The sequence below is a fragment of the Simochromis diagramma genome, unplaced genomic scaffold (assembly GCF_900408965.1).
Source record: "Simochromis diagramma unplaced genomic scaffold, fSimDia1.1 OVJJ01000302.1, whole genome shotgun sequence".
NCBI classification, from domain to species: domain Eukaryota; kingdom Metazoa; phylum Chordata; class Actinopteri; order Cichliformes; family Cichlidae; genus Simochromis; species Simochromis diagramma.
The window spans coordinates 8584175-8609679 of NW_024386792.1; the positions used below are offsets into that span (position 1 = coordinate 8584175).

Below are 25505 nucleotides of genomic sequence, written 5' to 3' on the forward strand. Positions count from 1 at the left end.
ATGAGACAAAAAGAAGGAAAGAAAAGAAAAGAAGAAAGAAAACCTGAGCAAGAAAAAAGAAAGACAGACGGAGACAAAGCGGTGCAGAGACAGAAAAAAAAGAGGCAGATTGGGTTGTTGTACGGAGCCGCACTTGACTCTCTGATGTTCGGTGAGTTCTGACAGCTCCTCTAGTTCAGCGCTCCCCTACCTGACACTTCAGTAGAGCCTACTGCTGGTCTATGAGCGTCGCTGTGTGCGTCTGTGCACATGCACGCTCGTGTGGCTTGAGACACAGGCGGAGAGAGAAAGAGATTGTTTGGGGACAATTCCTGTGAATTTCTCTTGTGTGAGTGCGTGCACTCGTGAGGATGTGCACATGGATGAGTATCTTAACTGCCACCAAAACCTAATTTTGTTCCTTAATTCAAAGCAAAATCGAGTTGAGCTGACATACACAGCAGGGGTAAGCGAGAGGGGGAGGATGCGTGTGCGGAGTGTGCGTGCATGCACGCCCGTGTGTGTGTGTGTGTGTGAGACAGCAACCCCCCTGTGGTGAGACCTAATTTAAAGTGGGGAGATGAACACAGCTCCACAGTGAGAAGCAGCCCCTGACAGGAACAGAGACAGACAGACACACACAGCAAAAATAAAACAGAATGAACCAGACAGAGAGGAAGCTACCTTTAGAGCGAGAGCAGGAAGCCCTGTTGGTTCTATAAGGTGAAAAAAAAAAACCTAACTAAAGTGCTGTCTTTCCCTCCCTATATCCATTTGCATGAGAAGTTGTGTGTTTGATTGTGGGCGTGTTTTCTCTGACTCACTGGGTTGAGCAGCACGGTGAGAAACAGCTCTCCCCCACGGATGCTTTTGTCCAGTTCTTTTGGTCCTCCGGGGTATTCCTTATAGTAGATGGTGTGAGTAAACAAGCCACACGTTTGGCGAGGCAGCACCTACACACAAAAACACAGACACAGACATATGATATATTTTCATTTTAAGTCAAAAGTGCGAATAAATAAGACAAATATCATTATCCAGCACTCATTCATGGCAATAATAATGGCATTGGGACATCTCTAGCCTTGTTAGACTCCTGGGCTGTGACCAAAATTATTCACTCGTTCAGTATTCCCAGCTCCTTTTTCAGTGGTTTTTATGTTGAGAACTGGATGTATGTGTAAGTCAGTTTACTGGCAAAATAAAGAAACTCTGACACTACTTGGGTCATTCTGTTAATTACAGTGGGGCAAAAAAGTATTTAGTCAGCCACCGATTGTGCAAGTTCCCCCACCTAAAATGATGACAGAGGTCAGTAATTTGCACCAGAGGTGCACTTCAACTGTGAGAGACAGAATGTGAAAGAAAAATCCATGAATCCACATGGTAGGATTTGTAAAGAATTTATTCGTAAATTAGGGTGGAAAATAAGTATTTGGTCACCTCAAACAACGAAAATCTCTGGCTCTCACAGACCTGTAACATCTTCTGTAAGAAGCTTTTCTGTCCCCCACTCGTTACCTGTATGAATGTCACCTGTTTGAACTCATCATCTGTGTAAAAGACACCTGTCCACAGCCTCAAACAGTTAGACTCCAAACTCCGCCATGGCCAAGACCAAAGAGCTTTTGAAGGACACCAGGAAAAGTATTGTAGACCTGCACCAGACTGGGAAGAGTGAATCTACAATAGGCAAGCAGCTTGGTGTGAAAAAATCAACTGTGGGAGCAATCATCAGAAAATGGAAGACATACAAGACCACTGATAATCTCCCTCGATCTGGGGCTCCACGCAAGATCTCATCCCGTGGGGTCAAAATGATCATGAGAACGGTGAGCAAAGATCCCAGAACCACACGGGGGGACCTGGTGAATGACCTGCAGAGAGCTGGGACCAAAGTAACAAAGGTCACCATCAGTAACACACTACAACGGCAGGGAATCAAATCCCGCAGTGCCAGACGTGTTCCGCTGCTGAAGCCAGTGCATGTCCAGGCCCGTCTGAAGTTTGCCAGAGAGCACATGGATGATACAGCAGAGGATTGGGAGAATGTCATGTGGTCAGATGAAACCAAAGTAGAACTTTTTGGTATAAACTCAACTCGTCGTGTTTGGAGGAAGAAGAATACTGAGTTGCATCCCAAGAACACCATACCTACTGTGAAGCATGGGGGTGGAAACATCATGCTATGGGGCTGTTTTTCTGCCAAGGGGACAGGACGACTGATCCGTGTTAAGGACAGAATGAATGGGGCCATGTATCGTGAGATTTTGAGCCAAAACCTCCTTCCATCAGTGAGAACTTTGAAGATGAAATGAGGCTGGGTCTTCCAACATGACAATGATCCAAAACACACCGCCCGGGCAACAAAGGAGTGGCTCCGTAAGAAGCATTTGAAAGTCCTGGAGTGGCCTAGCCAGTCTCCAGACCTCAACCCCATAGAAAATCTGTGGCGGGAGTTGAAAGTCCGTGTTGCTCGGCGACAGCCCCAAAACATCACTGCTCTCGAGAAGATCTGCATGGAGGAATGGGCCAAAATACCAGCTACTGTGTGTGCAAACCTGGTAAAGACCTATAGTAAACGTTTGACCTCTGTTATTGCCAACAAAGGTTATGTTACAAAGTATTGAGTTGTATTTTTGTTATTGACCAAATACTTATTTTCCACCCTGATTTACGAATAAATTCTTTACAAATCCTACCATGTGGATTCATGGATTTTTTTTTCACATTCTGTCTCTCACAGTTGAAGTGTACCTCTGGTGCAAATTACTGACCTCTGTCATCATTTTAGGTGGGGGAACTTGCACAATCGGTGGCTGACTAAATACTTTTTTGCCCCACTGTATATAACTAACACTGCACCATGAAAACATGGCACAACAATGCTGGTCAAAAATAAATAAATGCATTTTTGTGCTAAATACATATTTTCGGAGGGTACTCGCCCAAATCAATGTATAGAAAACTTCCAGGTTTGCATGCAAATCTTGGGTGGAGATGTTGTGTGAACCTTTTCTCAATGAAGTTTTGGATACCTTTAGTGCAGCATTTAGGCTATATTGATGTTAAAAAAACCTACAAAATGTTGAATTCACTCTGACCACTATAATAATAACTAATGGGTGAATTTGGGTTTACAGTTTTCACAGAGCATCAGAAAAAAGTGACAGCAAAATAGTTCTGATTTTTTGTAGAGGCTAATGTAGCCTTGAGCCTCTGGCTTCAAGCACAGATGAGGAGCAAGCTACAGACATCTGGTGACCTGGTTTTCATTTTCAGACTTGTAATCTTCATATGACATCACTTTAAGCAGTTTATCCAATTTCAAACCGTAAAGCACTTTATATATATATATATTTTTGTAATATGGTGTGATCTCAATATTCCTGTGATCACACCTTGTTAAAGTGAGGGAATTCCCATTTAAGAGGCATATGAAACCAACGTGATGCAATGATTTGAAATCAAAAAGCTACAACAGCTGGTCCTATGTGAGCTTCTTTTTTAAACTACCGATCACTCATCCGTTTCAAATTCAACATACAAACAAACCAGGTACAAAGATGGCGTAAAAAATAACAGCAATGACTCGGATGACAGATGTAAAGATTAAATGATGATAAGATTAAATGTGCAGCTGTGTGTCTGTGTGGCGTTATCCAAACAGAAAATGCAGACATCTGAGCAGGTCATTCTGATGTGTCACACAGCATATGGCATTGTTAACTGCGTACAGCTGCAGATGGCTCAAGTCACAGTCTTGCGCAGTTCAACAGACCTTATTCACAACTAGCGCTTTGACTTGGCGTAGGATTAAAAGGAAAGGCGTAATTACTAATGGTTTTATTCAATTGAGGTGTTCCACTTCCAGGCCCTTTGGTATTGTCCGTGCTGGCTAACTGGAACGTAGCCATAATAGAGCCATTATTATTATTAGGTTTTTAGCTCTACCTTTACTTTCCTTGTAATGACAAGTCAACATGCCGACTGTGAAAAAGGTTTATCAGAGCCCAATTAATGGTGTCAAAAGACACACCACCCCTGCATCAAGTGCGCTTGAGCTGTGTGTCCTAAAGTGCTATCCAGCCGAGATGTCTTCACCAAAGCAACAGAGACCTTGTTTTCATGCAGGTGTGCAGCACAAGGCATTGGTGATTAGTTAAATCTTCCTCAGGCACTGTTCAGTTTTTTTTACCTCACCTGCACCTGTTTGGTATTTTGGTAACTTGCTGTTTACTGAAGCAGGAGGAGATGATAACAGATTACTTTTAATCCCACCTCAAGCAGGTGCACTGTGCACCTTTGGCCATAAAAATACATAATAAAAACACCCCACCCCCACACCCTGTGCAAACTGTGTAGCTAGGAACCTACATACAAAAATTGGTCCAAAACGTCAGAAAACTGAACTGAGTAAAGACTTTTTTTTCACCCCCAAAAGAAGTACTAGAAGTTAGACTGTTCATGCAAACAAACATTATTTCTGTTAATTTAAATAATTTTCCTGCGGAGATATGGAACAATGGGGGAAAATGAGAGGTTGCCAGATCGAGGGTTTTAATGGTTGATAAACTAAATGTCTTTTAATTAGTCCATTAAATGATTAAATGAAGAGAAGAGAAGAGAAGAGAAGAGAAGACAAGACAAGACAAGACAAGACAAGACAAGACAAGACAAGACAAGACAAGACAAGAGAAAGGGTCTTTCAAAATAAGTGCATTAACTTCTTGTGAAGCACTTCTCTGAGTGAAATAGAGAGTAAAAGGCTGGAAGCACAGATATTGGTTTATCTATAAAACACTGCAGAGTCAAAAAGAGAAAGAGGGAGAGAGAGAAAGAGAGATGGAACCGGAGAGAGTGAGAGAGAAGGCCACCAGAGCCACAGACACTCAGCACTATTTCACCAAACCAATTATCCACAGAGCTATAGCTCAAACTGATATAGTACATTTTAAAAAGAAATACACACACACACACAAGTATGCATGTTTGCACAACTGCACGCGCATGCATACACACAAACACGCAGACACACACACGTAGCACAGCCCCATATCTCAGTGTGATTTGTTCTGATACTGTGGGTCCAGTGGGTGGCTCTCAATCTGCTGACAGAGACACACGCGCACGCCAATTTTACAGCCTTAAGACAACTTCCTGTCCTCCTCGGAACAAACAAAGATGGAGCGAGTGGCAGAGGAGAAAGAGATTAATCGACAGAAATTGCGGGAAAAATTGGAAGTGAAAAATGTGAAAGGTAAAGACAACGGGAAGGATGTGAGTGATGTCCCAGAATAGCAAGACAATAGGTCGGGAAGCGAGATGAAGCATCAGAATCTTAAAGTTCATCAGCTAATTTATGGTGAGCTCATTCGAAACTTCATTTTTAACTTGCGTGGAGGTGCACATTTATACACACATGAACCACCACACAAGCTGCCTCTCAGAAAAACTGTTCTGCCTCCGTGAGCTATGCTCTGATTTTGTTTTTTTTTTCTGGCCTCCCTTTGCTATTTAGTCAGTGTAGCGTGCAATGTCTTGGAGCGAGAGATGGGCCTTTTCAACACACTGGTTACACTTTAAACACAGTTTGATGCCACCACAGTAATGTCGCCTAAGTAGCTCTCGTGTAGCTTTCAGTCACATCACTTGATCTTAATAAAGATCTTGATGAAGCTCGTATGGCACGGGTGCATGGGTGGCGTGGCGGGGCAGCGGTTTGAGCCCAGGCTGTAGCCTTTCTGTGAGGAGCTTTGATGTTCCTCCAGTACAGTAGGTTACCTCCGGGTACTCCAGCATCCTCCCACACTCCCAAAGACATGCATGTTAGGCAAACTGGCTGATTGGATGGACGTGAGGTATGGCCATGGAAGTGCTTTAAATGCACAGAATAGTCTTCTGTGGATAAAAGACTTGTAGTCTGCAGTGCTTTGAGTGGGGTGTAGGGCTAGAAAAGCGCTATGTAAATGCAAGTACTTTACATTATGAAAAAAAGCTTCAGCACAGCTAATAAATTCACCTCGAGGTGAGATTAATTTTTTAAACTGTGTTTTTCCAAAAACCAAAAGCTGGGCAAGTTCATCAAAATGAACATTTTAAGACATCCAATAATACTACTTCCTTTAAACACAGTGTTAATGAGGTTAAATTGAGCTTTTTTATATATATTATACGATTAATGTGCATTGTTTTGAAGGCTTCTATAGGAGTGATTTAGTCACAGCATGTTTGGGTTACCTCGTAGATCACCAGTGGCAGATTATTCTGATTCACAGACCTGCGTTTAGTGTAGGATGCCGGAGGCAATGTCACCACATGTTTTTTTTAAATACCATTTCCTCCAACATGTAAATGCAGAGTCTGTACTTAGCAGTGACGGGCGAGTCCATCGGTCCGCGGTCTGATTTTGTGGAAGCAACACGATCAGGAAATCAGTCCCTTCATTTCCTGCCTGAGCTCAGCTGAATATATCTAATTTGCATATGTCCTTGCCCACTGTCAATGTGGATGAATATTTCCAACTGAGAAAACACAAAACAAGTTTGTTTCACTATTCAAAAGTGTGTCATTACAGCCTTCACTTAGGTTTGAAAGACAAAAGGAACAAGTGTTTCAAAGGCAATGCTTGGACAGCGATATCACTCCTGTCAGCTGTAAGCACGGAAATCTCTTTGTTTTGTTTCTGAGCATCTGAAATTGTTTCAGTTTTTCTGTCAGCAGCTTTTCAAGTTCTTCTGACATAAAACACAAACAATTTTATTTGTGGCTTTTCTTCTTTTCCATCTTTCTTTGCGATGTGTTGTTTCGTAAAATTGTTTAACAGGTATGTATCCGCTTTTTTCCCCCTCGTGTTTTGCTTTTCTCTTTATTGAATTCATTGATCCATAAGTTTTCATAAATCCTTACTATTGATCACGCACAATAACTTATTATAGCCTGTCAAAAAGTGAGCGTGCCATTGTAATGAGAGGAAGTAGGATTACGTCGATGTCTTTTATGATGCTGTCATGAGAAAATAAAAGTAGACTTCAGGGACTGATTAGAAAATTGACATAGCTGTCTGTTCAAATTGTTTGTTCGAGACCCTTATATGACAGAACAACACGGACCGGTAATTTTGGTGTCAGATGTGATTGGTTCTTTTGTCAATAGGGGAACTGTTGTGCACACTGACAAAGAGCCTGACTGACAAGTGAATGAAGAAAAGAGGGGGAGGCAGGGGGAGGGATGAAGGCAATTTGCTTAGGTGAAATGGGTGACAAAAGTTTTATTCTATTGTCGTCTCAAATGGCGACTGATGAATTATTTATTGGAGCATAAAAGTGCTAAAAATGCTCTCATTACCAAACCTTTTTAGTCTGCGGTACATCCTGCACATATAGAAAATAAACCTAAAGAAAAGCCCAGCCCGTCGACTGCACTGGGAAGCCATTAAAATTAACGTGAAGCTGAGCATGCGGTGAGACAAGGTCAAAGAATTCATATCACATACACCTCTGCGTACACAGAGAGGTTACACACCATGCACAGCATCATTGATTTTTTGTTTAGGGGGCCGCAAGAAACAATCATCACGCAATTTACTATTCAGCAAAGACTTATTTAAACACAGACGGGAGTCGTGCGGGTTTTTTCAAAGCAGGATAAAAGAACAGAGCCACAAAGCAAAACATTCAAACAGATTTAAGCTTTTTTTAAGTTCAGCTGCTCCACAAATTTAGAATCCGTTGTTTTAATTGCAGTCAGAGATCTAATATTTATTTTTTTTATTTTTTTTCATCTGCAGGGAAGGACACTTGTTAATGTGCCTTGAGTGCTAGAGTCAGTCCCACAGAATAACGTCTTCAGAGAAGAGTCATCATTTTATCTGGCCAACCTGACTCACCAGCTTTTGTCAGAATATGCTAGAGGTGGGCAGATCAATCGAAATATCGATAGTACCGACACCAATACTGGTATTGGATCTATGCTAGCACGATATGATCGATACTTTGTTGTAACTCTAACTGAATTGTGTTAAATTAATTACTTTTTGAAAGATGAAAACTATACCTCTAATGTGCTCTATGAAAAATATCTGAACCTTTTTGTGTTGACTGTCACATCTGTTTTATTTATAGACTATTACACGAACCAAATTCCTTTAGAGACGGGCACATTTACATTTACAGTTTAAAAAATACACGAAAAACTGAAAGATGTGTTTGATTTGTTTTGTTGTACTTTTGTTGAAATTAAAAATCACAGTAATTTAGTGGTCATTAAAATATGTTCAGAATTTCCAAATTGATGATGATTCATCGCAAAAGTTATGACACACTGATCTCCTCTAGATAACTTGCCTTTATAAGTTAAAAGTATCGTTATTGGCCATCCTGGCCCCATGTTTACTTAGTATCGGATCGATACCAAAATCGGCAGCGTCACACAGCACTAGAAAATGCACATCTATGCATTGTCTGCCAGGCCAAAGTGTTTTATTAAAAACATGTCTGCACACGGCACCAGCTCTGACTTCTATCAAAGAGGAACCCGCCACAACACAGAGCTGTGCAACAACAAGCTTAATGACTACTACTTCTAGCCTGAGAGAAGATGAAAATAGCAAAAAAAAAAAAAAAGAGAGAAAGAAACAGCAGGGAAAATACAAAATAATGAAATAATCTGAAATATGTTTTCAGGAAAAAAAAACATGTTTTGAAATGAGATATTTGACAGCCTGTTTTTTGGAGCGAGGGGGTTGGCATTTAGCTGCACACAAAACGAGGCATGTTCAGCTATAAATATCTAACAGGTAGATGGGAAGAGCCTAATTGGTTTTCATGCATTTGCAGCAATATGTCAATTAATCAATGTGTATTTATCCACACGAGCAAGGAGGGATGCATTTGCATGTATGTGCTGAATGTGAATCTGATCGCCTGCGTCATCTCCTCACCATTATGCTGTTGTGGATGAAGCCCTTACGGTAGCGGGCAGGTTTGAGGTGGGGGTACTCTTCAGTGCTGGTGACCCGAATGTTCCACACACGTTTCCAAGCCTCATACAGCTGCAGGTGGACCGGGTAGACACCCGAGTGGTGAGGGGCCACAGCGTAGCCCATATCCACCGGGATGTTGTGGTTCTGGAGAGAGGAGACGTGCAAAGACACGGAAAATGAGGGTTATACACATAAACAAAGAAATAATGGCATGCTTGCAGCTCCCAAACAAAGGACTTTGTAGCACATAAACAGCCTGACCTTGCAGATGAAGCACGTGCCTTGTACCGTGTTTGTTATGATGCTGGCCTTCGGGTTGGAAATTAAAAAAAATATATAGTTTGTACGAGCATGTGTGTGTGTGTGTGAGGGTGGATGGTTGCCGGGTGCATCCCGAAGACTGATGGTGTTGTCCTTTGCTCTGACACACACCTACACACACTGTCAAAGCTAAGCATCGGCGGCCAAAGGGGATGAAGGAGTGAAGTGTGCATGTGTGTGTGTACAGCAGAGGCTAGTGATCAGACTTTATGTTCACGCTCACCTTCAACAGCATGAACCAACCCCTCCTCGTTGTGTCGTGTGTGTGACAACGAATTCCAGCACGGTCATACAAATCATCTTTTGCTCGCTCACGCAAACACAAACACATACACACAGGTACTAACAAAGCAGACAAAATAAAGCAGTGCAGAGCAACAAAAAGCACTCAACCTTGAGGGCTTCAGATTAACCAGGAGACATTAAATAGGACTCAGGTGTCTTTTAAAATAAGTGCATCATTCCCAGCAGGGATATTACATTTTATTTGTCTGTCGGAAGCAAAATTGTTCCTTCGCTGCTGCGCCCCAACCAAGTCTCAGTCTGTTAAAACATGCCCATATGCAACTAATTTGTTTAGCAGGAAGTGTAATCTCCCCAAACATTTGTAAATATATCATCAAACATAAAATAGCACAGTTTATATGGCATATGTTATCGTGTTTGATGTCAAATCGCAATATGAAAAAGGCACCAAAACCTCCAATACACTTTTTAATGACTCCAATTTATTAAATCCAGACACACCTATATTATTGCATGATTTTAAGCATGAAAACAATTCAAACTGGTGACTTATAAAAATGTAATTCCCCGCAAAGTTGGCATAAAAAGGGAAATTATCTATAGGGACCGAAAGTGGCTGTTTATCACGGGAATAATCTTTGGGCACGGACTCGCTTTTGAAGCCAGCCTCATGTGGCCACGCAAGGAACTGCAGTTTTGCAGTGGCTTCATTTTCAGCCCCACACGTCAACATAGATGCCCTTGAAAAAAGTGCAGTCTTGGAAAATTCGTATGATCAAGGACCCACAAGACGAAAACCACACTGACAGAGACGGTGAAAGAAATATGTGTGCGTGCTTGCCCATCCATCTCACCAGAGCAAACTCTTTGTTGAGGACCATCTGCTCCAGCAGTGAGGACTCATTGTGGAAGAGGTGAGGCTGCATGTGGCTCCACATGTGGGGGAACCACCAGAACTCATCTACATACTTCAGTAGCAGATCGTCTCCCTCGTCCTCCTCTGCTGTGCCTACGCTCACAAAAACACACAAACAGAACAGGGCAAAAGGAGAAATAAAGCATTAAGCACCTTACAACAACAGGCAGATTCAGATTACGTCCAAATGACTGCTATCCATAGCTTCCTGCTGGTGCAGGGTTAGATAAGAATCACTATGCAACCCAATTGTCTTAAGGTTGTGTTGCTAAATATGGTAGTCCGATACCATGGAGATGATGCCATAGCAATAACAGATGCGATGGAGATGTGTTCTAGTCTGCATCAGATTTCTTCTAATTATAATCATGTTCGGCCTCACCTCGATTTTTCTTTTCCAGTGAATCCCACACCTTCATTCTCTTACTGCAGATTTAGACAATTTAAGTAGAAAATCAATAAGCACTGTCCTTGGAGCCAGAAGGCAGCGGAGGATCCAATGCAGTATGTCATAACCTCATAAATGTGTTAAATGTGTTACTGTGCAACTTTAAATCTAAAGCTATTAAATAACATATATTGGTTTTAGTGATGATGTGATAACATATGCACACTATAATTATAATTAGAACCATGTGGGTCACGTTATTCCTGTATGTAAAGGATGGATGTAGCTACCCTGTTCTGTTGGTTAGTCCCATCCTAAAGCCTGTCACCATCCTGGTGCTTTGTAAACAGGTGTGACCTGTCATACGTGGATCAAACTAAGAAACTGAGGTGCATTCGTCATATGCCAGCTACTTGAAAATTATATGGTAGCTATTCCCAAATGCATATTCTGATTGTTGGTCTCTAACTATGGCCATAATTTCGAAAATTACAGTTTTTCTAAATCGCTTTGGTGCAACTCTCACACCAGAAACGTCATTCTCACTGTTCTTAGCGCAGTTCCCAAATCAGTAACGCATTTCCCCAGCGACATTAGGCTTTCTCATTATTTTTATGCACACTGCTGTAATTTTACACGAGCTTCACTGATATTTGTATTTCAACGCTAAAAGTATTTGTTAGTGTGTCGACGCAGTTCTCATTTGAATGCCACAGCTTGTTAAAACCGTGTGTACCTTTGTGTGTCAGTACCCTTCATCTCTCACTTTCCTGAATACTGTCCAGTATTGCATTAGTGTTCTCAATCAAATCACTTCAAACTTATTTCAAATATTTTTGAAAGAGCAAGGCCAGCAACACACTGTCAGTGCTCGCAAAAATAAACACATGTTCTCAATAGTCACAGCTACATGCCATGTCACTGCTAATTAGACACAAGGATATACTATACATATACACCCACTGGTCACTTTATTAGTTACACCTTGCTAGTACTGGGTTGGACCCTCTATTGCCTTAAGAATAGTTTGTGTCATAGATTCAGGAAAGCGCTGGAAATATTCCTCAGAGATTTTTCTTCGTGCTGACACGACAGCAACTGCGTGATGCTGTCAGCTGCTCATTCAAATTTCCCCTTCCACTACATCCCAAAGGTGTTCTGGAGCACTGAGATCCACATTCAGTTGTCTTTCTTCCATATTGTGATGCTCAGTTTGAACTTCAGCAGGCTGTCTTGACCATGTCTACATGGCTAAATGCTTTGAGTTACTAACATATGATTGGTTGATTAGATATTTGCATTAGCGGGTAGTTCAACAGGCGTACCTAATAAAGTGTGATTTTAGTGGACTACACAGTACTTGGTGGTATGTTCTGAGATTGTTTTCTGTGTTCTGATGCATATAGTTACACATGCATCATTTTGCATTCATTTGAAGTTTCAAATTTCTTTGTGACTGAACACTTGTTACTCCACATTATAAACTTTATAAAGTCACTAAGGCTTATCATAAAAATACCAAATTATTTGGTGTCCAAGTCCTAAAATGGTGATGAAGGAGTTTGTATTCGTTGGTTCATTGCAGCTGCTAACTGTACCAAAACAGTGTAGTTTATACTTCTCTGCAATAAGTTTCCCTTTCTTAGAGTCACCTTAGTGGAATATTAATTAAACTATAAAGATGTATTTGTGTCATGTTGATTCATGTATGGAAAAACTCCCTTTCAACAGGAGAAAACCTCCAGCGGAAACAGGGTCAGGGAGGAGCGGCCATCTGCCGCGACCGGTTGGTTGGGGAGAGGAATAGTTGGTGTGGAGCACCCACAATTTCATTGTACGTGTACAACGACAATAAAGGCTATGCTATTCTATTTTATTTGATTCTCTTAAATATGTACACATCATTTTTTGTATTCATCATATTTAAAGTATTTTGCAAAGTTTAGATAGAAAAACATGAGAAAACCCACCTGTGTGGTAGAACTTCCCAGAGAAGCCCAGATTAAAGGTAAAGTTGGAGATCTGAGAACGAAGCTGCTTCTGAGTATCAAGGAGAGCCTGTAAACACAGACAGACAGTCAGACAGACAGATAGACAGATGCAAAATAAAAGCAATATGTTTATTTCTCCCCAGCGAGTCTACACATACAAATTGATTTTAGATCTTGTGTTTCTTTGATGTATATTTAAGTGAGCACTTGTTCCTTCGACAGCTGCCAGGATGGCCGTGTGCTCATGTCAGTACTTAAACTATGGCTGCTCAATGGAAGCAGTCACCAATGTGCTCTTGCACTGTGTCTCATTATTAGAGCCTCCTCTTTTGTTTTCTACATGCACAAGTCTTCCGTTCCCGTACTTAAAGTTTCTGCAATCTCTAGTTTCAGTGCTCGAATCAGGATTTTCCTCACTTATTTAATGACTTCATTAGTTTACTGGCCTTTAAACAAAGACTCTGTAATGAGTGTTAACTAAAGAGAGTCGCACACTCTGCGCACACACACACACACACACACACACACACACACCGACAGTAATGCAAGTTAATGAAGGTCAGTGCATTAGTAGCCTCTGGAGGGTGGACTAATACCCCCACCCCAGTACACACACACACACACACACACAGTCTCCTCCCTTCTGATCACCGTTTCCATCCATCCCTAACATTACCAAGTGAAACCCTGAATATCCCTGCTGCCTCTCTCTGTCTCCCTTTCTCCTTCTATTTTTCCATCTTCCCACTTGTGAGAACCTGCAGCTGCCTCTCTGCCCCCCTTCCCCATTTGTCTTCCACCCCTCCCACCCTTCTCTCAAACTCCATCTCTCTCTCGCTTGCTCCGTGAAAATGTCACATTCTCAGGAGACAGGCCTGCTCTAATTTGAAAGGAAGGCTAAAGCACCATGGAGGAAAGAGCGCTCACTCTCCCTTTCTATAGCCCTCTACCCCTGCTCCCTCTCCCGCGCTCTCACACTCTTCTTGCTATCGTTGCACTTCCTCGCCATTTGAGCCCGCAAATATTTTGTTTATACATAAAACTCTTGTAATTCTCTTTATATCTCAGTCTACTGGGTCTTTCCGTTGGGCTATAAGCTCCACATCTCCACTACCAATCTTTGTCATGCCGCTTTTAATCGATCCCCAGGAACCCTCCGTGATTTACGAGACCTGAGCACAGCTGAACTGAGAGCAAGGAATTGGTTCCAGGCAGTCTTCCCCACTCCCGCTCTCCGTTTTCCCCTCTCTTATTTCCTCCCGAGTGTGTCTCTCAAACCAACAGATACACAGACACATGCGTGGAGTGTCTTCATTAACTCTAATCTAATGGTGCTGAAGATGGCTGCATGCTGACAGATGTGCACAACTCCCTAATCTGATCCCCTGTCTACTCTGCTATGACATCCTCTATATCTTACGCACACATGCACACGCGAGCCAACGTGTGGATAGAAAGACTTAAGAATTAAATTAAGTTTGTAGCTGAGTGCTTTGCATCGTAACTCAATCTACACTGCCTGATGCACTTGGTCAAAATGTATTATTAACGCGTGTGTAGATAACTGTGAGACTCGGCGTAGGTGTGTGTCCAAGTGTGCGGTATATTAGTTTGAACGTCTCATTTGTATTCTGTTACCAAACATCCACAGAGGAAACAGAAGAGTCACAAAGAAAATGTTTGCTGCTTTTAGCATGTTTGGCTATGAAAGCCAGTATCATGGCATCTCTGTTTCATCGTATGGATTTTTGGGACTCTATCCCTCTGCTCTGGAGGCCTGAAGGGGTCATGTCTGGTAAGAGATAGAGACTGAAGCGTGATGACCCGACTGTCTTCCAGTCCTCGTCTTGTGTTTTACTTCTGTAGAGACCTCAAAGACAGTTTTGTGTGCAGATACTTCAGGATCTCACGGTTTTCTCTTATCTAGAGGGAAGTAAAAAGGAACCTATCTGTGGAAGGATAAACTTCAGAGCTGGATAATCACTAACACCAGTGCTCATCGCTCTTCTCCTTTGCTTTTGAAACCCTTTACACGCAGGTCTTCTGAAAGATTAGACCCGCATAAGGGTAAACCTGTGTCTCACTAAATATTTTCCTCCCATTTCTGACTCGTCACACACTTTTATTGTGTCGCAGCATAATTGTAAACAGAGTGTGTTTTTAAACTCTTTTTTTGATGTTCCATTTTTTGGGGATTCTAATTTGAGTCCTCCTGAAAAGGATTATTCTGACATGAAGCGCTGTGAAAGGGACAATGTGATGTTGACAAATTGTTGCATCAAAGAAGCTGCTATTCAGGAGCCAACTCTCACATTGTAAACATCAGAGAAGCAACTGACAGGGTGATGTTTTTTCTTTTTTTCTTTTCAAAACTCTTGGCAATTACAAAAAACCTTTACCAGCAAAAAATAACTGAGACAGAGTTCTCAACCGTGCGTCAGTTCTCGAGTGGCTTTCCAAATCCATTCAAAAGCTAGATTTTGGTGGGAAATTAATAAAGTAAGCTGAAAAGAAACAAAGAAGACAGAGTGTTTTGTTAATGCCTCGGTGATAGCAAAGCAAAACAAAACACAGCAAACACTAATCAGAAAAAACCAAACAAAAAAAAAGAACCCAGTGCGCTCGGTGAACGATTGCTGTTTACTGCTTTCAAATTAGACCCAGCTTCTCAGAGTTTATGAACCACTAAAGTATGTGCAGGTATGAGCAGGGAGAAGCGTGGGTAGATGGTGAGCAATATATAAAATAATAATAATAAAGGGAGTTCACTTCCTTCCTTTAATTCTGCCTCTCAGAGAGACAGAGATGTCTCCTTGTGCTGGTTTTCTTAGCGGAGCTGAAAAAAACAGAGCCCGAGTGTCTGCTGGATCCTGAGAATAGTTTTGAAATTGGCCAAAAGTGATTCTCTCTGGTAGGCAAAGTGAGAGTTGGGAGGCAGGACTATCAGGACTATACAAGGCGCTAGAGATCCTTCCAATCCGAGCGATGAAGGTAAATGCACACACTGGGATTAGCGGTCGAGCAATAGCCCTAATTTCTGTGCCCAATCCCACTACTTCCTAACACTGCTAGTGTCAGAAGCGATGCCAGTTGTTTCTGTGTATGTGCGAGCGGTAGTGTGCGTCGGCGCGTGTACTTTCATGTGTGTGTGGAGGAAGAGTTGCCAGCTAGATGTTGGAGTTCAAACAGATGGTAGACAGGCATCTGGACAGCTGGCACTCACTGCCTTTCAAAAACCCTTTACAGCAACCACCTCTTCACCATATCCCCATTCTGTCATTCTTGCATTTGCACTGCTTCTTTTTCTCCCGTTCCTTTTCCTTTCCACAGCTCTAAGGCTCACTGGGATATCTAAAATAATAAGAGCAATTATAAAATAACTTATTTTAAGTCGAATTTTTTTTTAACACACAAGTAAATTCAAAGGCGAGAGAAACAACAAACAAGAGAGGAACACTTATCGAGTTTTAATTCCTCTGCGAAAACGAAGCGGGTCAAAGTTCTTGATTCATCTACATGAGTGCTTTGTGCCTACACTGTATGTGTGTGTAATGTTAACACTAGACCAGCAGATTTAACTGGGTCAGGCATTTCTATTTGATGAGCAGAAAGAAAACCGCACTAGTTAATGCCAGCCTTCCCTTCGCTCACTCTTCCCGTCCCTATTCCACTTCCACGCTCACTTGTCAGATTCAAGTCAGTGTAGCCTATTATATTGAAGCATTTTTACTAAATCATCTATTCACTTGCATTTACGTTTCTAAGGTACTTGTGATTGCTTTGGCATCGCCATACTCACGCTAAATTCTACTTGGCAGCCCCTCAAGGAGTTTGAGTTTCAGTGATTGCAGTGACTGCAAAACCTGCCTCATTTTGTGGGAGAAAATAATGGCCCGCGGCCACATTCTTAGAGTTTAATTGGAGTAAAACTAGAGCACTGACAACAACTGTTAATTAAACCAAACGAGTTATAAAGATATATATGCATATATGTTTTTTTTAATAGGTAAATGCTTTCTTTGCAGTACTCTTTACAACACTGGTGACTGGTCTTAAAAAATAATTAAATAAAGACAATTTAATCTTGCAAATTCATTTCCCTAATAGCATATCTGTAAAAGTTCTCTGCAGGGTTGGCTGTGATCATTTCTCTCGCCCTGATCGGGGGGATGAGTGAGAGCAGATGTCAGGATGCATCATGCTGGAAGCATTATCCCGCTCTCCTCTGGCATCCTCTATATAATTTCTTTTTCTTCTTTCCCACCTGCAATGTTGTCATTTACCTAAAGGGTACGTGCTTTAAATGATTGTAGCACAGACAAAAACAAAGAGCTTTGTGTGCCTGTTGTAACAAAAGACCCTAATCAATCCTCTTTCTCGAATCTCCTTGGCTCTGCACTGATTTTGTTGTTGTTGTTTAATCTTTCATCCACTGTTTATGTCTTTTTTAATTCATTAGTTACGTAACAGCATTTCGCAAACTGGCAAACGGATATGGAAAGAGCTTAGTTTGATTGACTTAAGTTGCAAATGTGCATCATACTTAATTGGGTCTAAAGATTAACTAGAAATTGGATTGCACAATAAATTAGAGACAACTAAGCCAAAAACCTTCACTGAAATCTGTATATTGCTCATTTTGTGTAATGCCATTTTTGTTTTCAATTTAAGGTTAAATCAAAGCGATTATAAGGATATTTTAAAATAAAAGACTTTAGCTCAGACATTTATTTCAAACTGGCGTGCCGCATATTGTTTTCGGCCCTGTGTCAGGGAACGCTGCAAAAACCGGGCCTTCTATTCAATCTTACAGACAAAATGGTACTTTACGGTTTATTAGGCCACATGAAAGTGGCAACTATTTGACTCGCTAAATTGAAAAAAAATCATGAAAATGGCAAAAAAGAATTGCCTGGTTCTGTTTCCGTAAACACAATTTAATCTTATTTACTCAACTATTTGTTTCTTACAAGTGCAAGATGTGGACTGGGGGTACATAAAAAATGGCAAACTGTGGGCAGTTTCCTAAGATATGATGACATTTCTAGCGCTGGACAATTGAATATATACGCATAAGAATATGAGGGGAGAGGTTATACAACACAGAAAAGTTCTGTGTTGGCATGAGGCAACCGTGCAAATCACAACAATCCAAAAAAATCTTTTTCAGATGACTGCAGCCCCGTGTTCTGAAAGAGTGTGCATGTCATGGCATCTGAATCCACAAGCAAGATGCATGTTTACACTAGTGTTTCTTCTAAACTTGATGATGCCACTACAGAAAACACCTTGGAGAGGAAGAGTACGAGAAGGGAGTCGAGAGAGAGGCTTAGAGAGGAATACAGATAGGCCAGAGATAGTGATCAATGACTCAGGCGAAGAGGAAGGTGTGTGGAGGAGGAGGAGGTGGAAGGGTGGAAAGGTGGAGGTGATAAAGACAGATCTGAAGATGAGGATCTGACACCTCCCTCAGGACCACTCTGAGGCGGAGGAGAGGAGAAAACCTACACGCATGAATTAAAAAACACAACCACTGGCACAAGTATCATTGATGGGAGCTTTTGACTGGCATCATTCCTCATTTTGAGAAATGTCATCCGTGGGGTGCCTCCCTGTGAATCATTTTAATAGAGGAAATACAGCTGTGTGTGTAAGTGTGTATGCAGACAGAAAGGAGGGGGGGGTGTGTAGGTATTGTTTGTCACCAGATGAACTCGTGGGGTGAGACTAATGACGAGTGCAGAGAGAAGGAGGGTGGCATTTTAATTGGTCTCTCTCTCTCTGTCTCACTCCAGTCTCCTCTCGGAGAGAACATGAGACTGTTGGCTCTGCAGAGGTAAAAAGGGATTTCGAGCACTGCTCCTGCAAACATCTTGTTCCACTAATTGATCGATAACATTCCGTGTTACATACTTTGCTGCGATGTTGAACATAAGCTGCCTTCAAAGCACCGGGGAGGATTGTATTTGTCCTTCAAAAGTAGTTATTGTGGTATCTTTCATTTATTTTTTCATATCATATGTCAGATGTCACATGGTTGAATGAAACCATTATGAAATATGACAAAAAAAATGCTTGGACAGACCTTCGAGCCGCTTGATTACGGGAGATAAAAACGTCCTCTAATATCATCACAGTCATCAGTCGGTCACTTCTGACCCAAATTGAATCAACAACAATTTACATATTTTACTCCATAAAGCTATCTCCATCAGACCTTGGCAGACAGCTCGCTTTTGTGATTAAAATGATTTTGCCGAATTCTGCTAGTTTTCATCTTTTTCAGCTGTCACCTTCACACAAAGCCAGATGTATATTACGCACAGGGTCATCTAATATGAGTCATCCCATTCAACAGCTTTTCAGTGACATCCTGCTCGAAGGGACGGGCTTGTTTTTAAGAGCCCATCTGAAATCTAAGCAACAGCTTTTACTACTCAGTCTCTGCACCGTGACAGACGTAGCAGAAAACAGGGGAAATGAATGGGTGGATCACATCATTATGAATGTTAAAGCCCTAACATCACCTAATATTGCCTCCAAAAAAGCGGCTTCAACACATAAGAGCAGGTTTGCCTCTGTCAGTCGAGATTGTTCTGGCTCATTCTGCAGATGCTCAGTCGATTTTTGCTGGCTGGCTCAACACCTTTGTGTTTTTTCTTTTTTGTCATTTTTCAACTGGACCACTTTTTGCAGTGCGCACTTTACCCCCGCTGGGGTAGGCCGCTGCTGCTGAATGTCAACACCCAAGGTTTCCCAGCAAAAACACGGCATTGTGACGACGTGATTAAAGTTATTCGCTTATTTGTCAGTGGTTTTAATGTTGTGGCTGCTGGTGCATGTGGTAAGTTGCCTTACTCATACTGTAATCTGACAACTTCACCCGAGGCTGTCCATCTCTGAGGGGACAGCTGCTACAAATCATCATATTCCTGCTCCCTTACTTCCTCCCTTCTGATTTCTCATTTCCCTTCAGCATTTTGTTTCTCTGAAAATGCAAAGTTAGCTTCTAGCTCTTCCCTTGAGCGCTCTAACTTTCTCTACCTCCCCCCTCCCGCCCTCAAACTATTTTCCTTTTTGATCTTTTCCTTGAGCTTTCCTGTCTGCAATTGCCAACTATCCTGAAGTATAGAGAGACGAGTCGAAATATGGAGGTAATGTGTTTCAAATGGCATCCCTCCCTTTTTTTTCCTGATCCTATCTCTCTCTATCTATCCATCTCCTCCTCTCCATCGCTTACTCCGTGCGCATCTCCCTGCCCTTCTGTTATGGCACTGGTTCATCCTCATGTATATTTATGCTACAAAGCTGAAGAGTCAGGCAGACTTAAAATGAAAACTCCAACTAGGGAGCATTTGTGTGTTCATTTTGTGAACGCGCAAATGCGCTCAGCAATGTGTGCGAGAGTGTGCCCGCGTCGCTGCGTGGAGGTACATGTGTGTGACCGTGTGTGAATATGCACTCTTTTATCCTTTTTGGATAGAAGCACCTTTTTTATATTCAAGGGTGGAATTCCTCTCCACTTCGCCGCACACTGCATTCCTGCTTTTTCAGCCCTCTCCATTCCTCTCATCTCCGGCCCAAATTTCCGCCACGGACAGGTGCCTCATTTTTTTGTCAGTGCCTGACAGGACAGGTGAAAGTGACATTCTAATCTAAAGCAGTAATTCAGGAAGCAACCAACCACACACACACACATTTCTATATCACGTATATATATCCTGTGACTGCAGGGGGATGAGCAAACTCTTCTCTTCTTAGCTCGTGCACGTAACCACATAACAGCAAAAATCTCACCTTCCTTAGAGTCCTCCCCCGACACGCACACACAAACACCTCCGACAGTCGCACGGACCGACACACTGCTATACATGAAAACCCCCCAAAACACAATTTATTTTGCTTGAACCTCTCGGAGCGAGAACGCACTGGGAGAATGTGACCAATGATTTCAAACAAAATTCCTCCTGCTGGGGAGATTTATCCACCCTCCAGCAAACATGAAATACTTTTTCTCTCATAAATATTACATTCACTCAAGATTTTAAGTCTTTGGAAATATTTTACTTTGCCACGCATACATCACTTAGGTTCACGGCTCTTTATCTGCATATATATATATATATATATGTGTGTGTGTGCGTGTGTGTATGTGTGTGTTTGTTCATGCAAGCGTGTGTTTTGAAACAATAGCTGTCCTGAGAGGCAGGCTGCATGGCTGACTCTCCTTTAGTTTTCCTAAGAGGAGGAACGTGGGAAATAGGAATAAATGCCATTCATCTTTTGACTGGCTCATTCACTACCTCTCTTTCTCTCTCTCCCCCTCTCTCTCTTACCCCTCCTGTTTCCCCCTTTCACACCACATCTTTGTTCCTTTAAATGGCCCCTTTTGGCTAAATCTCCATTTGAGAATACCCTCTCGTTGTACCCCAACAAATATGCACTTGATACAACAAACACACAGGGGCCTTACACACATACAAAAGCTCCTCCAAATATCTCCTCAGAGCACTCATGCCCGAGCTAAAAAAAAAAAAATCCTCTAAAATACTCTCCTGGAACAATCTTCTGCTGAGGTGACTTACAGTGCAATCGGAAAAACCTCCTTATCTCCACCGCTGCACTGCCATCAATTACTGTTTTTAGAAGTTGATACCAGAATGAAAAATCTAATCCAACTCAACTGACCCGACATGAATTCATCCTCCTTATCCCTATCTTTCGCTCTCTAATTCACATTATCTCTCACACACACGCATGCCCCAGCACCATCATACCTTCACATCCTTGGCATTCATGCGTGTCCCTTCTTTCCCCACAAAAATGTCATCTATATCCACCAGTATGTGCCGGTCCAGACCCAAAGTAAGCTTCCTGTCTGTGAGGTAGGAAATGGCATCCACCAGGATGAGTCTGTGGAGCCAGTAGGCCAGTCCCTGGCCAAAAAGCACTCTCCTCACCCCATCGTATAGTCCCATGTCCTGTACCACTGTGGCCTGGAGGCCTTGACTGAACCCAGGCCCTGAATTATCACCGCTGCCTGCGCCTCCACCCTCCTTAGCCCGTGCGTGCAGCACCGCCTGGTATGTGGAGTGATTAGAGGAGAATGAAGTCCAGTCTTCACCGGGTAAAGGTCCTCGATCTGTCCCGGGTTTGGTAAGGTGGAGAAGAGGTGAACTAGAGACCACACAACAGTCCCAAAGCGCCTGGTTGGTCCTAAGCACCAGCGGTAGTCCTCGCAGTTTGAGAGTAGATGGGGAGTTTTCCGTGGAGCGATAGAAACCGATGATGCCCACTCTATACTCAGTACAGTACTGATGCAACAGCTGTCTGTTCCACGTGTCTGCATTTGCATACTTTAACAGATTCTCATAAATGATGAGCGAAAATCGTCCACGGCCCTTTTCTGTAAGTGGCGGAAGGTCGCCCTTTCCTGAAGCAATCTCCATACGGAACTGGAAATGTGCCGACTCCAGTATAGCTACAATGTCTTGGCCAAGCTGGGAGTACTGGGACTCCACCAGCACCAAAACTACTTGGTCAGTGTAGACATGTGTGTGAGGAGGGTTGGGAGGGTAGGGGTACGGGAGCTGACGATACGGGGACATGGAGAGCGGCTGGGAGCAGGCGGGCTCAGGGGATTGTCCGAGCTGCATGGAAGGGGAGGAGTTCGTAAAGAGAAAATAGGCAGAGAGGAGCAGGGAGACGAGACAGCAGGAGGCCAATAAGAGCAAGAGCCTTCGTAAATGGCGGCGGAATCGGACGGCCACAGTCATTGCAACCTGTTGAGGGGTCGTGCGTAGGAAGAAGTGACGTCTTTTGTAGTTTGTTGAAGTCTAGCGAGCGAATCCAGGAGACAGAGCGTTTCTGGAAACCTGAGCGATTGACTAGGCGTGAGACAGGAGCAAACCCACAAAGCCACTCAGGTGTGTGTCATGTCACCATGGCAGTCGGATAAGGGAGCTGTGCCGGATGTCAGGGAACAAAGGTCTTGATTGAAGCAAAGTAGCCGAGGTGCTCGACTCCCAGTCCTCGTAGTGGAATCACGTGCGCAGATGGAGGTGGGCGATGATTAATATCTGCAGGGAAAGGGGACAAGGAGAAAAGAAGAAAGAGTGAATTTGCCGGGCAAGGTTGAATAGTATGCATTAGTTCTCTGCGTGCCTGCTTGCGGGTGTGTGTGTACCTTGGTTGTGCCACCCTGGGGAATGTGAGGGCACAGCTGGTAACTACTGTGCTGATTGAAAACAACTCGCATCCTTAGGGCTTAGCCAACCTCTGGCACACACACACACACAAATAACATCACAGTTAAAAAAGCACAGACACAACACAAAAGTCAATCCCCGCGAATAAACAACAGCTGGTTGTGTGTTAATATGGCTGTGCAGGGAGGTGGATATGGGCTCAACTAATCACTCCTATAAAGTTCCACTGAGAATACATCTAATTGCGCCAAACTCTGTGCACCTCTGTCCTATTTCTGAGGCTAATCATCTGAAATACCACAAAATTAGAGTCGGAATCCTTTTGCCAGGAGCACTAATCTGGGGGGAGTCCATGACAGTACAGAGGAAATGAAGAGCGGGAGAAGAGCGTAAGAATAAGAGAGACAGAGAAAAAGAGCAGAGAAGGGAAAAAAAATGCAATGAATTATAGAAAGAGACAAAAAAGACCAGGATTAGCATCTTAATGTATTTGCCGGGAGCCAGGGAGAGAAAAAGATCCCACAGCATCTCTTACTCTTTCTCCCCCCCATCCTCCAATCCAAGTTCTGTCATTTTGCACCCTTCTTCTTCTCTCCTTCTGTCTCTTTGAATATCAATAGTCTTTCCTCATGTTCTCCACCCTTCTGTCTTCCTTGCTTTTAGTGAACACGAGAAACAAGAAGGTCGCAGAGGAATGGGGCTTTAAATATAACACCAGAAAATGAAACAGGGATGATGTGAAAATGTATTCTTTTTATCTCTACGCCAACATGAAGAAGATAGTTGTGTGATTTACTTGAAAAAAATATATGTCATCCTAACTGGGACTTGAATTAGGAGTAGTAGCTCTGATAAATGTGTTCAAAAGTTACACCCGCGTGAAAAATGCGGAGGATACTCTTAGAAACAGAGCGTAAGAGGCGGATAAAGAAGCGCCTATGACTTAGGGACAGGTGAGTTTCTCAACAGCATGGTTGAGCTGATTGAACCTGTTACTCTATGCATGCATGTGCCCCACTGTTGGAACCACAGGAGGGCGCTGGAATTGGATTAACATGGACAGTTGGACGCCTCATGTGGAAGTTTTCGCCCCTTTTTTAATAACTTAAAGCGCTGTTGTCGTTAGTAAGAAAAACAGAATAGGAAACAGCTCTTGCTTTGCACATTTTGTCAATTTTAATATGAAACAAAAAGTTTGTGCAGCTTTGAATTTTTCAAAACTGCAGTTTTTAGCTAAAAAAAAAAGGAAATTTTGGTGTTTGTCACAAAATAACTGTTGATGGTTTATAACTGATGATATTTTTTATCTGCGACCTTTCTTTAAAATCCGAAAGACAAAAAAGAAGCTTTAGATTAACAATGTAGTTCTTCTACCTATATTAGGAAGGCTGAAGAGGGTGGGAGAAAAAACACAAATTTAGTCTTCCGTCTGTTGGACCCACGGAGACAACAATACCTCTTAAAAAAAAAAAAAAGCAGGTGGCACGCACCACAGATTCAGGCAGATCGAATGAAAAAAGGCTAACTCAAACTTAACAGCAGGCAATAAAAGAGTTTTCCAATCCGCTTTCTCACGCTGGACTTTATCTAAAGAACCGATTCGCCCACTTACCTTTAACCGACCACGAGGCACCGCCGTGCGGGGAGAGGGGAGCGGCGAGTGTGCGACGCTGCTTCGGATGAGTCCAGAGCTCCGGTGTCGGTGGCGCACCACTCCCGTGTGTTTCGGATGCTGAGGCGTTGTGCCATCTCTCTCTCCTTCTCTCCCTCTCTCTCCCTCTCTCCCCTCCACTAGAGCAGTAGGGGCGGCCAGCCGGAATGATCCGCTCTCCTCCCCTCTTTCATCATTCTTCGCTCTCTCTTACTCTCCCTCCCCCCGCTGTCTCTTCTCTCGGTGCGAGCTATGCTCACTTGTCCCTTTATCTCAGCTTATTAAGGTGGAGATTAGCTGGTAGATATCCGTAGACGCAGGAGGTGCCCGTAAACGACTGGCTGCCGCGCGTAAACGCCGCGGTTTAAGAGCGCCTACACGAGTGGAGGTGAGCTAGGGAGGGAGAGAGAGAGAGAGAGAGGGAGGTGGGAGATAGAAGAGGAAGGAGGGGTGGGTTGGGGCTCGGTTTGATTGACACAAACAGCCTTTTTCTCGGGCATCAGCGATCACGGACCCGGTAAAAGCTCAACGGCCCTTTAGTTGGTGTTAGTTGGATGAGGGATGTCACACACCGATACGCACCGGTGCAAGTTAATGGCGCGCTTTTACCGACTCTCTCTCGCTCTCATCGGACAAGTTATAGTACTCAAGGATGAAAGAATAAGAAGAAAGGAGTAACGCTTTAGACTGCAGCCAGGTTCGCGTCACAAAGAATATGACCAGTGCCGGGAAATGTCTTATAATCACTATTCAAAGCACCCTGACTCATGCATATTTGCCCACATGTGATTCAGCCTCAACGTGACTGATTTTGTACATGTC

General features: G+C 42.8%; 1 protein-coding gene across 3 annotated transcripts in view; it reads right to left on the bottom strand.

The window, feature by feature from the left end:
• The window catches only part of ndst3 (N-deacetylase/N-sulfotransferase (heparan glucosaminyl) 3), a 51558-nt gene extending 26472 nt beyond the window's left edge, over positions 1-25086 (bottom strand). Inside the window, exons 1-7 of one of the 3 annotated variants that reach the window (XM_040024206.1) lie at positions 24645-25086; positions 23011-23102; positions 21602-22903; positions 12804-12891; positions 10384-10538; positions 8921-9106; positions 804-932 (exon numbers count right to left, since the gene is read on the bottom strand). In XM_040024206.1, the coding sequence (XP_039880140.1) occupies positions 804-932; positions 8921-9106; positions 10384-10538; positions 12804-12891; positions 21602-22600 (1557 nt within the window). In that variant the 5' untranslated portion in view covers positions 22601-22903; positions 23011-23102; positions 24645-25086. The remainder of the gene's footprint in view (positions 1-803; positions 933-8920; positions 9107-10383; positions 10539-12803; positions 12892-21601; positions 22904-23010; positions 23103-24644) is intronic. The other 2 variants (XM_040024205.1, XM_040024207.1) reach the window with 2 other exon arrangements.
• Positions 25087-25505: the final 419 nt, after the last annotated feature.